General features: G+C 39.4%; 1 protein-coding gene across 2 annotated transcripts in view; it reads left to right on the top strand.

The window, feature by feature from the left end:
- The first annotated feature begins 691 nt into the window (after nucleotides 1-691).
- Nucleotides 692-14,099, top strand: part of LOC133554931 (prickle-like protein 2) — a 35,934-nt gene continuing 22,526 nt past the window's right edge. For both annotated transcript variants that reach the window (XM_061904236.1, XM_061904238.1), the window contains exon 1: nucleotides 692-842. In XM_061904236.1, coding sequence (XP_061760220.1) covers nucleotides 711-842 — 132 coding nt within the window. In that variant the 5' untranslated portion in view covers nucleotides 692-710. The remainder of the gene's footprint in view (nucleotides 843-14,099) is intronic.

A 14,099-nucleotide genomic window follows, 5' to 3' on the forward strand; every position in this document is an offset into this window, starting at 1 on the left:
CTGTTTGTCAGTCTGGATTTGTTCCACATGATCTTGTCTGTGTCTGTTTGTTAGTTGCTACATAGCTCAGTGGTTAGCACCACTGATTCTCACTGGTGACAATCTGGGTTAAAATCCTGGTCAGGGTTATAAGTCGCATTCAGGTGGGTCCAAGACCCTAGACGTAGATACTCCAGATGTGTGAAAAAGTGAGGGAGAGCTTGGCTTGGGTATTTAATTTATATATCGGTGAACAAAAACACATTTTAATTTTTAACAAAGAAGTGAACTCCTCTCATATAATGGTCATTGCCTAAATAGTTGGTGTACTTTTCTAATTTCAAAACATAAAATGCATTGCCAGCTCTTTTGTCTCAGATTGTTTGCAAGCCAACTGTTGCATTTATGCCAGGGATCTCAATCTGTCAGTTCATTATAAGACGCTCCTTGTTCTCTTGATTTTATTTTCTGGGCAGTTGTAGAACTGGCATCATTTAACTTGGCAGGCTCCACAAACATTTTGGTGGACTTAATGTTTGCCACTAAATCTGTGTGGTCCACATGTTGCCTTATGAATGAAGAGGATAAACACCAAACTGTTGGCATTTCATTTTCTTTTTTTGCATTTATTTTTTCTGATGTATTTGTTGTCATCAGGTTCTTTCTTTTCCGCAACAGGTCTCCCAGTGTCCTCTGAAGCAGCGCATGCAGCAGAGCATGTTGTGACAGACATGTCTCTGGAGATGGAGAAGACCATCACCAAGCTGATGTATGACTTCCAGAGGAACTCTACATCTGATGATGACTCTGGATGCGCTCTGGAGGAATATGCCTGGGTTCCCCCTGGCCTGAGTCCGGAGCAGGTAAACAATAGAGATGGATTAATAGATATTAAAATATCAAGACCAAAGTTCCTGATACAGTAATTGGTTCCTGGCTTGACTGTGGTGTTTCAATTTTCGCAAAGTAGGATTCGTATTCTTAATTCAAATACTTCAAAAGCTAGACCATAAAAAAATATGTCTACGACTTTGATTGAAACTTGTATTAGTAGATTGCACAGTACAGTACATATTGCGTACAATTAACCACTAAATGGTAACACTCGGATACGTTTTTCAACTTGTTTAAAGGCCTACTGAAATGAGATTTTCTTATTTAAACGGGGATAGCAGGTCCATTCTATGTGTCATACTTGATCATTTCGCGATATTGCCATATTTTTGCTGAAAAGATTTAGTAGAGAACATCCACGATAAAGTTCGCAACTTTAGGTGCTAAGAGAAAAGCCCTGCCTCTACTGGAAGTCGCAGACGATGACGTCACCCGTGTGATGGCTCCTCACATCTTCACATTGTTTTTAATGGGAGCCTCAAACAAAAAGTGCTATTCTGACCGAGAAAACGACAATTTCCCCATTTATTTGAGCGAGGATGAAAGATTCGTGTTTGAGGATATTGATAGCGACGGACTAGAAAAAAAAAAAAAAACACGATTGCATTGGGACGGATTCCGATGTTTTTAGACACATTTACGAGGATAATTCTGGGAAATCCCTTATCTTTCTATTGTGTTGCTAGTGTTTTAGTGAGTTAAATAGTACCTGATAGTCGGAGGTGTACGTCCACGGGTGTCTTGACGCGCAGTGTCTCAGGATAGTCGACGGCAGCTATGGACGGCACAAGCTCAGCTTTTCTCCGGTAAGAATTGACTTTTTAACCACAATTTTCTCACCAAAACCTGCTGGTTGACATTTGGTAGGATCCATGTTCTCTTGACCCGCTCTGATCCATAGTAAATTTTCACCTCCAGGAATTTTAAACAAGTAATCACCGTGTGTTTATGTGGCTAAAGGCTAAAGCTTCCCAACTCCATCTTTCTACTGTGACTTCTCCAATATTAATTGAACAAATTGCAAAATATTCAGCAACACAGATGTCCAAAACACTGTATAATTATGCCGTTAAAGCAGACAACTTTTCACTGTGTGTGTGTGCAGCGCTCATACTTCCTAAAAACCCGTGATGTCTTGCGTACACGTCATCATTACACGACGTTTCGAAGACAAAACTCCCAGGAAATATAAAATTGTAATTTAGTAAACTAAAAAGGCCGTATTGGCATGTGTTGCAATGTTAATATTTTATCATTGATATATAAGGTACGGCGTGGCGCGTTGGGGGAGTGGCCGTGCGCAACCCGAGGGTCCCTGGTTCAAATCCCACCTAGTACCAACTTCGTCACGTCCGTTGTGTCCTGAGCAAGACACTTCACCCTTGCTCCTGATGGGTGCAGGTTAGCGCCTTGCATGGCAGCTCCCTCCATCAGTGTGTGAATGTGTGTGTGAATGGGTAAATGTGGAAGTAGTGTCAAAGCGCTTTGAGTACCTTGAAGTTAGAAAAGCGCTATACAAGTACAACCCATTTATCATTTATAAACTATCAGACTGCGTGGTGAGTAGTAGTGGGTTTCAGTAGGCCTTTAAGTCGGGATACATGTTAATCATTTCATGGTAAACCTTCTACATACGAGTTATTTAAAATTTTAGAGCCCCCTAAACATGAAATAATACTCATATAGTAAGATTTTTGCTAGTTTTACCCAACATTTTTTACCTACCATGAATTGATTAACGTGGACCCCGACTTAAACAATTTGAAAAACGTATTCGGGTGTTACCATTTAGTGGTCAATTGTACGGAATATGTACTGTACTGTGCAATCTACTAATAAAAGTTTCTATCAATCAAGCAATCTAAGTAACCTTGAAAGCATTGTTGAATTTGTTGCTCTGGGCGTCGTCAAAGCTTCCAGCACGGCTACATCGTGGAAATACTTTGTCAAATCCTGAGTAATTACGGTTAGACCTGAGCATCGATGTTATGGTTGTTCTACCAAAAGGTGGTCAACCAGATCAATGCTCCAAAGATGGCGCCGACATTAGCCGTGTCGTTACCATTGAGTGGCTCAAGTCCCACGAGGTTGTTGCATTTGACATTGCTCATGTCAAAGGCTGACTAATGTGGAGGTGTTTATGATGAGTCAGGAATTTAATCAAAAGTTTTTCCCTCCCTGAACATAAAAACCAGGCACATAACACATATATATGGCTCCATCGGCATTTGGTGATGACACTAAGCGGTCCTTTAGACAGGAAACAGAAGTTACGCTTGGTGACTATTGTGATTAACACAAAATAAATAAGACACATATACTAGTTGACAAAACATACTCAATAGTACTGTTAATTTACATTTATATGATTCAAGTAAGAGTAAAAAGTAGTCATCAAAATAACAACTTCAGAAAAAAGTATGGTCAAAACTACTCAACTACTGACTAACTTCTGATTAATTTAGATTAAAAGCTAGGACCGGCGACAACACACAGCAAACACACTCGACAACACACAACAAAAACAACAGGTGTAGCAGCATTTTTGCACTTTTTCAGCTATTTTTACAACGCTGATTTTGGAACATGGACTGAAGTAGGACGCCAGTTGCAAAGTTTGCAAGTCAAGTAGACGGTTGCTTGGCTAACAGCTGATTGGTAGCGTTACATAGCAGCAGCATGCTGCCAAAGAAGGTAATGCAAACGGAAGAGGGAGGCAAATTTAAAAACACCGTGGAGTTTTTGGCTGACCAGATTTATGTGGTTGGATAGCAGCAGAAAGGCCTTCTGGGGCTGTTGGACAAAGTGAAATTTGTTAGGATCCAGAACGCCGAGAAGGACCGGCATCTGGTGGAGCTGGAGAACAGAGTGGCGGACCTAGAGCAGTACTCCAGGATTAACGATGTAATTGTGACTGGGCTCTGCATTAAACCCCGTTCAAAACACCCCGGCGGTGACCAATGACGACGAGGGGGAGCCTGTTGAGCAGGATGACAGATCAACAGAGCAAAAGGTGGCTGCCTTCCTCCACTCAAATGGGATTGAAGTGGATTCAAACAACACAGAGGCTTGCTACCCTCTGACCCGCAAAAGTGACAAAAATACATCAACTGTTATCATGAGATTTACAAACAGAAAATACAAGTCATCACTGTTGAAGCAGGAAAGAAAGCTTAAAGGAACAAATGTATTAACGAGCACCCCCCAAAACGAAACTTCGACATTGCAAGAAAAGCAGGCATTCTGAAAAAAACAAGGGATAAATCAAAGCACAATGACAGGCAATTGTAAAAAACTGATCGAGCAGAACGGAACACCAGAGCAAGCAAAAACTGTCGTCATCAGGAACATTGAGGAGCTGGACAGGGACCAGTGAGCATCATGAACCGAGTGGTAAGCAGAGAAACATGGACCAATGGTGAAAAAGGAATGTATTTTGAGCGGGATGGATATGAGCTCAATCACATCAACAGAAAGAACAAAAGCAGAGGATGTTTGGTTCTATATGGGGACCAAGTTTTGAACTATAGGAAATTAACTAATACACACTTTCACGGACCAAATTATCAATACAACTAAAAAAATATATGGTATGGAAAAAATAGTCATTACAATTCATTCATTCCTATCATTAAGGAATGTAAATATCACACTGACGATCATTTCAATTCCGCAAAAGGTCCAATGATGGACAATACATGATCACTCAATCATTCATTTCAACAATCACAGTTTAAACTGCAATTTCGAAAAAATAACACAGTACTTAAGTAATTTTAGTAAAAGCTTCAAATTTGATTGCAGTAACAAAAACTAGGTAGATAGAAACAAACATAAATGAAGTTGAAATTGATGGCTACAAACTATACAATGTAAATAGAACCGATAAAAAGGGGTGTGGGGGTAGTCCTTAATGTAAGCACAGACTTATAGTGTAAACTAGCTAGTAATATGATGATTGTTTAAAATGATAGTATCGAAATGGTCACAGTAGAAATAATGAAGTACACAAGTAAAAATATTATTTTCTCGTGTGTACAGAAAGCCTGGGTCATGCGAAGAACAGTTTATGGAAAAATTAATGGAGTTAACGCCAAAAAAATCAGTGTTTCTATGTGGTGATTTTAACATCAATATTGAAGGAGGACTGAGAACATCAGATGAATTTTTGAACAACATGTACAGTACATAATTGTTTTCCATCATACCGTATTTTTGGACTACACGGCACACTTAAAATACTTTCTTCCATCCATCCATCCATCTTCTTCCGCTTATCCGAGGTCGGGTCGCGAGAGCAGCAGCCTAAGCAGGGAAGCCCAGACTTCCCTCTCCCCAGCCACTTCGTCCAGCTCCTCCCGGGAGATCCCGAGGCGTGCCCAGGCCAGCCGGGAGACATAGTCTTCCCAACGTGTTCTGGGTCTTCCCCCTGGCCTTCTACTGATCGGACATGCCCGAAAAACCTCCTTAGGGAGGCGTTCAGGTGGCATCCTAACCAGATGTTCGAACCACCTCATCTGGCTCCTCTCGATTTGGAGGAGCAGCAGCTTTCCTTTGAGCTCCTCACGGTTGACAGAGCTTCTCACCCTATCTCTAAGGGAGAGCCCGGCCATCTGGTGGAGGAAACTCATTTTGACCGCTTGTACCCGTGATCTTGTCCTTTCGGTCATAACCCAAAGCTCATTACCGTAGGTGAAGATGGGAACGAAGATCGACCGGTAAATTGAGAGCTTTGCCTTCCGGCTCAGCTCCTTCTTCCCCACAACAAATCGATACAGCGTCCGCATTACTGAAGACGCCACACCGATCCGCCTGTCGACCTCACGATCCGCACTTCCCTCACTTGTGAACAAGACTCCTAGATATTTGGACTTCTCCAAATACTTTAATTTTCTCAAAAATTCACAGGGCGCCTTATAACCTGTTGCGCTTAGTGTACGGAATAATTCTGGTTGTGCTTACTGACCTCGAAGCCATTTTATCCGGTACATGGTGTAATGATAAGTGTGACCAGTAGATGACATTCACACATAATAGATTCGTGTCGACTGCAAGATGACGCCAGTAAACAACACCAAAACTTTAAATGTTCCATTGAGAATATAGAACATTACCCATGGCGTTCAAAAATCTGTCTAGATGTTTTAGTACAACTTTGGTAAGCTATGAAGCCGCACCTCTTGATGGATTGTCAGAGCACAATGGCTACCATAGTCAGACGTACTGTGCATCAACATACAGGTGTTATTATGGTGTTTGTATAAGGACCACAAAATTGAACCTGTCAGCAGACATATTATCTGGCATTTTGTTTCACATCATTGTGCAAAACCAACTTTTCTTACCTTCTGGTACCTGCTGATGTGTAGTTGGGACCTGCATAAGTCCTCAAAGTTTGCACGTGCCAACCATTGTAGTTCGTTGCCACGCCGTAATTGATAAGCTTCTTTTTTTTCCCTATCTTCTTGTTGTGGGGCATTCATCCTCCGCTGTTGCCATTTCTAATACAAAGTAGTGTAATTTTCTAACTTATATCTATCAGTAAACTCACCATGGAAGCGCTGAAAACTACCGGTGAAGAGAGTTTACATTATTCACTCGCAGAACTTTAGTTATTAAAGAAATCCAGTCGGAAGTTTTTTCACGGGACACATTTCCGACGTTTTTGTTGCACTGGTGAGCCACGGATTAGGAGATGCTGCTCTGTTATTGATTTAAGTAAAGTCTGAATGTCATTAAAACAGTTAGCTCCACCTTTTGACACTTCTTCCACTCCCCTCCTTGCACGCTACACGGCTACAACATGGCTGACGGGGAGAAGACGCTGTTGAAGAGAAGCAACAAAAATAAGACCCCCAAACAAAACGGCGCATCCTGAGATGGTCAGCAAGTGTCTTGAAAATGATCTGTTAAACATAATCTGTGCAACATTTTTACCAAAGAACCACCTTTACATGTTGTATAGACCACAAGGAAGGGTTTAAAAATCATAATATGACCCCTTTGGTGGGCCTTATAATCCGGTGCGCCTTTTGTATGAAAATGGACCTGAACAGACCCGCTCCTCCGCAGTGAGCCATATAATCCGGTGCACCGCATGGTCCAAAAAATACTGTAACAATGATATTACTTTGGCTTCCAAACTGTTTAAGTGTATTCTATTTGCAGACCATAGTTTATTCAGGACAAAATACTGCCGATGTGTTAGAGGTGGTTTAAAATTAATTCATCAAAATTAACAGATGGTTTGATGCGAATAGATGATCCTTCAATCTTGGCAAAACTAAATTTATGATTGTTGGCAGTCGTAGGAAACTTATGGATGGCTCATTATATGTCAAAGGAGTTGAGATTCAAAGAACACAAAAAATCTAGTTTTTGGGTAGAAATTTGTCAGGGAAATCACGTACAGTAAAAATGATATAAAGGTTAAAGTATATAAAACTATTGCTGTTTTACACACAATGACAGAAGTGTTAAATCAAAAAGCATTGTAATTTTTGTATAACTCACTGATTGTTCCGCATCTAACATACTGTATGGAAGTGTGGGGTAGGGCCTGTAAAACATATTTAAATCTAATCTTCTTTCTGCGGAAAAAAGCTGTAAGAAGTGTTGAAATGCGTACATGGAACCCACAAACCCAATATTCAAACATTTAAATGTATTAAAATTTCATGAACTGGCATGGTATAATATTCTAAAAATCATGCACAAAGCATGTGCAACAATTCTACCAAACAACATTCAAAGTAGATGTGTAAAAAGAGAAAGTCATTATAATCTGAAAGGAACTGATATCTTTCATGAATCTTGATTTAGATCAGTCGTAATGGAAATAAGTATTCCTATCAGAAGTGTTAGTTTATGGAACTAACACTTGTGGAATAAAATTATATAAACGTCCCTTTGCATTAAAAGAAAAAAATAAAATCATGATGATGAAAAGATATGACTGGGTACAATTATTTCCTCATTAAATTTAAATATTGCTTTGTAGTCGTCAACATTGAAAGTCAATTGTTGTATTTGTGAAAATAGGGGTATATGTCATAATCAGCTCCTTTTCTTTCATAATTTACTTTATGTTATGTTGTTTGTTTTGTTTTTATTTGTATTACTTTGTTACATTTTTTTCTGAATGAAATAAATAAATGAACTGAACTGAACTGAGCTACAGTATTTCTAATGGCACTTAAACTACAACCATAGTTGGTGTGTTTGTGTGCCTCGTGTGTGCACATGCATGCTTCCTTGCAATACACCTAGATTTTATCCTCATTAGTACTAGAATGAATTCATTATTTTGCATGCACAAAAGACGTAAATTTTACATCATTAATGTCATTACAACAGGGCTAATGTATATATACATATATATATACTGTATTTCCATGTGAGTTTGGAAATTGTGTTAGATGTAAATATAAATGGAATACAATGATTTGCAAATCCTTTTCAACCCATAGTCAATTGAATGTACTACAAAGACAAGATATTTTTTTGGGGGCAAATAATAATTAACTTAGAATTTCATGGCTGCAACACGTGCCAAAGTAGTTGGGAAAAGGAATGCTCACCATTGTGTTGTATCACATTTTCTTTTAACAACACTCAATAAACGTTTGGGAACTGAGGAAACTAATTGTTGAAGCTTTTTAAGTGGAATTCTTTACCATTCTTGCTTGATGTGCAGCTTAAGTTGTTCAACAGTCCGGGGTCTTGTTGTCGTATTTTACGTTTCATAATGCGCCACACATTTTCGATGAGAGACATGTCTGGACTGCAGGCGGATCAGGAAAGTACCCGCACTCTTTTACTACGAAGCCACGCTGTTGTAACATGTGGCTATGCATTGTTTTGCTGAAATAAACAGGGGCGTCCATTATAACGTTGCTTGGATGACAACATATGTTGCTCCAAAACCTGTATGGACCATACAACATTAATTGTGTGTAATTTACCCATGCCTTGGGTACTAATACACCCCCATACCATCACAGATGCTGGCTTTTGAACTTTGCGCCTATAACAATCCAAATGGTTATTTCCTCTTTGTTCCGGAGGGCACCACGTCCAGAGTTTCCAAATATAATTTGAAATGTGGACTCTTCAGACAACAGAACACTTTTCCAATTTGCATCAGTCAATCTTAGATGAGCACGGGCCAAGCGAAGCCGGCGGCGTTCCTGGGTGTTGTTGATAAATGGCTTTCGCTTTGCATAGTAGAGTTTTAACTTGCACTTACAGATGTAGCGACCAACTGTAGTTACTGACAGTGGTTTTATGAAGTGTTCCTGAGCCCATGTGGTGATATCCTTTACACACTGATGTCAGTTTTTGATGCAGTACCGCCTGAGAGATCAAAGGTCTGTGATATCATCGCTTACGTGCAGTGATTTGTCTAGATTCTCTGAAACTTTTGATGATTTTACTTTGAGAAATGTTGTTCTAAAACTGTTCGACAATTTGCTTACAAATTGGTGACCCTCACCCCATCCTTGTGAGTGAATTACTTTCATGGAAGCTGCTTTTATACCCAATCATGGCACCCACCTGTTCCCAATTAGCCTGCACACCTGTGGGATGTTCCAAATAAGTGTTGGATGAGCATTCCTCAACTTTATCAGTATTTATCGCCACTTTTCCCAACTTCTTTGTCATATGTCGCTGGCATCAAATTCTTAAGTTGATGATTATTTGCAAAAAAAAAAAAAAAATGTTTATCAGTTTGAACATCAAATATGTTGTCTTCGTAGCATATTCAACTGAATATGGGTTGAAAAGGATTTGCAAATCATTGTACTCCGTTTATATTTACATCTAACACAATTTCCCAACTCATATGGAAACGGGGTGTATGTATATATATATATATATATATATATATATATATATATATATATATATATACAAATATACACATATATACACATATATGTATATATGTATGTATGTAGCGATGGGAATGAACACAATGTAACAAAGAAAAAGTTGCGTTTCTTCTTCACGAAAATACCCAAAAGTAAAAAGTATGTGAAAACAGCTCTGAGAAGTATAATTTGTAAAAATTATACTTTTAAAAATTACTTAAGTAAATGTAGCATGTTACTACCCATCTCTGACTGCAATACATACATGTCATATATACGACTTAACGTAGTCCATGACTTACAATGTGGGCCAAAAATATGTAATGTAATAAAATAAAAATGTGATTGAGTTAAGCCGCAAATTTGAAGCGCAATGTGGCAAATGGTATAAATATTCATACAAAAATAATAGTAAGCATCCATCCATCCATTTTCTACCGCTTATTCCCTTTTGGGGTCGCGGGGGGCGTTGGCGCCTATCTCAGCTACAATCGGGCGGAAGGCGGGGTACACCCTGGACAAGTCGCCACCTCATCGCAGTAATAGTAAGCAATAATACATAAATACATTTAAATAATAGTACTAAAATGTGTATTATACTAATATAATAATACTATCAGTATCTAATTTCAGTTTTGCTGTGTTAACAATATGTTGTTAACATTGCTACAGAGCAGACCTGGGCAAATTAAGGCCCGTGGGCCACATGCGGCCCGTTAAGCTTTTTAATCTGGCCCGCCGGACATTCCCAAATAATTTTTTTAGATCTTTAAGATCGAAATTGTAGCCGTCATTATGATGTGCAGTGATGTTTTCAAATAACCGTAAGTCTTGAATTATACAAAGTATTTCAATGGTTGGAATCTGAGCTTTTGCATTGTATACTAGTAACTATGGCAATCTAAGTCACAGCAGCTCATATGAGGCATCAGTGTGGGTGTGGTGCATTTCCACAGAGTGTTTCAAGAGCGACCAGCCTGAAATGTGGGTTTCAAGGACAGATGTGGAAGGAGATTTTTACAACAATGTTCTAAAGCTTAGTGACATATCAGATATATCAGATTATAGGTGGGTTTTTTGGGGGGGTTTTCGCGTTCATATTTTGCTTTGTTTGTTGCATTTTTGTTGCGTTTCACGTGATTGTAAAATAAGTCAATCGAGAGGATGTGTGATGTTCATATGTGTCAATATTCAGTGTTTTATCGTTCATAGTTAGTATTTTAAAGCCCACATTCTTTATTTTCATGTACATTCTGGGTGTCTCCTGCAGTAAAAATTCAATCAGACATTATTGTGAGGTTTTGTATTAGTGTTCCTAAAAATCAGATGTACCGGCCCCCAGACAAATTTTTTTCTCTAAATTTGGCCCCCCGAGTCAAAATAGTTGCTCAGGCCTGCTACAGAGTGTTGGTAATATCGTATTGACAAGCACTAGTTTTCCTTTCACCTCATTGTGCCAACTGACCAAGTGAGTAGAATAGAATAGAATAGAATAGAATGGATTTTACTGTCAATATATTTGCATATAACGAGATTAAGGACTCCAATTTAAGGTGCGGTAGTGGGAACAAATATGGGCACAAGAGGTAATAAAGGAAAAACTAACAATTGAAATAAACAGACTACTATCCAATAAAAATAATAAGCAATCCTGTACAATATACAAAACACTATAGAAATACAAAATACTGTACAATATACAGAACAAGACAAGAGTACCGAAGTAAAAAATAACAATCAGTTATTTAAGGGTAGTAGTAGTAGTAGTAGGGTATTCGGGTAGGATATGGTATAGGGGTGAATTATTATTTTAAGTTAGAGTTCAACATGGTGACAGCGCTGGGAAACAAGCTGTCTCTGAGCCTGTTTCTTCTGGCTCTGATGCACCTGTAGCGCCTGCCCGATGGTAGCAGGTGGAACAGGTGGAAGCCAGGGTGTGTGCTGTCCTGGGTTATGCGTTTTGCTTTGTTGAGGCATCGGGAGTTATGTAAAACCTTCAGGGAGGGCAGGGGGCAAACGATGATTTTTTTTGTGTAGACTTTATGACCCTCTGAATTGCCTGTTTGTTTGGTTCAGTGCAGCTGGCGTACCAGACTGTTATGCAGTACGTCAGCAGGCTCTCGACAGCCGAGCGATAGAAAGAGCGAGTGATTACTGAACTAGGCTTTCATGTGTGCCTTGTACGTACTTAAGTTGGCTCTGGAATAATTTCATTTTGTATATATGCATGTCTGACCATAAAACAGGGAATTATAAGGATAATTTAAGCTAAGAATTAGAAGACGATGATAAATGATGGTCCATCAACCTGCTTGATTTCTTTTGTTTTGGTTGGTTGTATTGCCCGACACCTGTATACAGGACTGTTCATTTACTCATTACACATCTTCAAGTCACAGGTATTCAGTTCAAATTTGACAGTCCTGTACCACTCCTACGTACTCCATTAGCTAATGCATTTTTGTGCAGGAGCCAGACTGTAGCAAATCGAACGGAATCGCTGAGGGAAATGTAATTATTTGGGTGATTTGTGGCATTTTCGCAATAACATTATGGTTCATTAACTGATCTCCTTCATGGTGCTTTAAGAGTCTTTGGGCTGCAGTTGGTGGAGGGGTGGGCTGGGGTGGATCGGGGTCAGACATGACAAACAAATCACTGCAACTAAGCTGTCAAGCTATTCACGGAGGCATAATTGTAAAGAAATTTTTTTAGCTGACACTTTTTTCGAAAACAAGTTCACATTCAGGCAGAGTGACAAGCATAGCCGAATGTTAAAGAGCAGACTGATGGACTGATTACAGTATTTGAACAGGCGACGTGATGCAGTGAACAAATACCGCCTAGATCGCTCTTCCAGAAATGCAATTTTCCAGAGAAGGAAGTACACAATACGTACAGAATTATGACAGAGATGTGTCAATTTCAATGGTGCTTAGCAAGATTGTAATTATGTCTTTTAATGTACTCTCTCAAAATTAAACCCCAAGGAATACAAGTAATCTAAATCAATGACACATCTAATTGAAAATGTGTGCTAATAGGTTCATGTGTTCAGGTAGGACAATTCCCAGTCTGGTCTTATTTGCAGTTTAAACTCCTTTTGATTGTATGCAAGACCAAGCTCACTTTATCAGTTGCAAATAAAAAAGGAGTAGTAGAGTTTTCATTCATTAGTAGCAAATAGGAGAGTGACGATACACTCATCTCACGAGACGATACGCGATATTAGTTTCACAAGATTGAGATGAGTTTTTAACCTTAAGTTTGAGCATGGGCACCATTTAGAGTTGGAACAATCAAGGCTACCCCTGGCTAAACTGGGACCCTCAGCAGAATTTTACTTTCAGGTACCCTCCCTACCATTACAAAATGTAGTTACTCCTTTTTAATTATGTCAAACAACTTCCAATTTCAAACCTGAGTTTAATTTGATGCATGTTTTGTACAAAAAATATATTATTTTGAAAAAATATTTAATAATAATAATAATGGATTAGATGTATTTAACGTTTTTCTAGACACTAAAAGCGCTTCACAGAGAAGTGATGACCCATCATTCATTCACTCCACATTCACACTTGGTGGTGGTAAGCTACATTTGTAGCCACAGCTGCCCTGGAGTGGACTGACGAAAGTGTGGCTGCCAGTTTGCGCCTACGGCCCCTCTGACCACCATTATTTGTTTGATAAATTATGTTTTTAGTGCAAAATAACAAATTAAACATAATGAAAACATAAGGATGTACACCCTGACCAGGATTCAATCTTTTATGCAAAATGACCAGCCCCGCAAAAAGAATCAGATCCAGAAATACTTTAATTATCCTAGAGGGGAAATTCAGCCCATTCAAAATCAGACAAACATTGCAGGGAGACAGAACGGGATCGCTGACAGGTCTGCCAACTTCCGACGCCCCTTACAAAAAAGGTGAGAAACAGGTAAACACTGAGGAAGGAGGGGGGGGTTGACAAAAAAAATCAGTCTAAGCCTGAGCCCCTGGAGAAGGGGTCTAGATTGAGGCCAAGGAAAAAAATCTCATAGCCATAGCTCACATAAACATGTGTAAGAGGGAAACATCAAAGGACACATAAGACATTAAAAGCCAATTCTACACACAGCCACCTAGTTGGTACTAGGTGGGAATTGAACCAGGGGACGCTCGGGTTGCGCACGGCCACTCTCCCCACTGCGCCACGCCGTCCCAAGATACGTCAAAGGACACCTAGGTCTCCGGTACCTGCTCATTCAGCCAAGACACTGTGAAGCGTGTCTGTCCCAGCGCTCAGCGCCAGATATACAGCCCTGTCTCGTCATCCGCATCTCCTCCATTCTCTCCAAACAAACTCTGA

This window comes from Nerophis ophidion, linkage group LG06, assembly GCF_033978795.1.
Source record: "Nerophis ophidion isolate RoL-2023_Sa linkage group LG06, RoL_Noph_v1.0, whole genome shotgun sequence".
Lineage (NCBI taxonomy): Eukaryota > Metazoa > Chordata > Actinopteri > Syngnathiformes > Syngnathidae > Nerophis > Nerophis ophidion.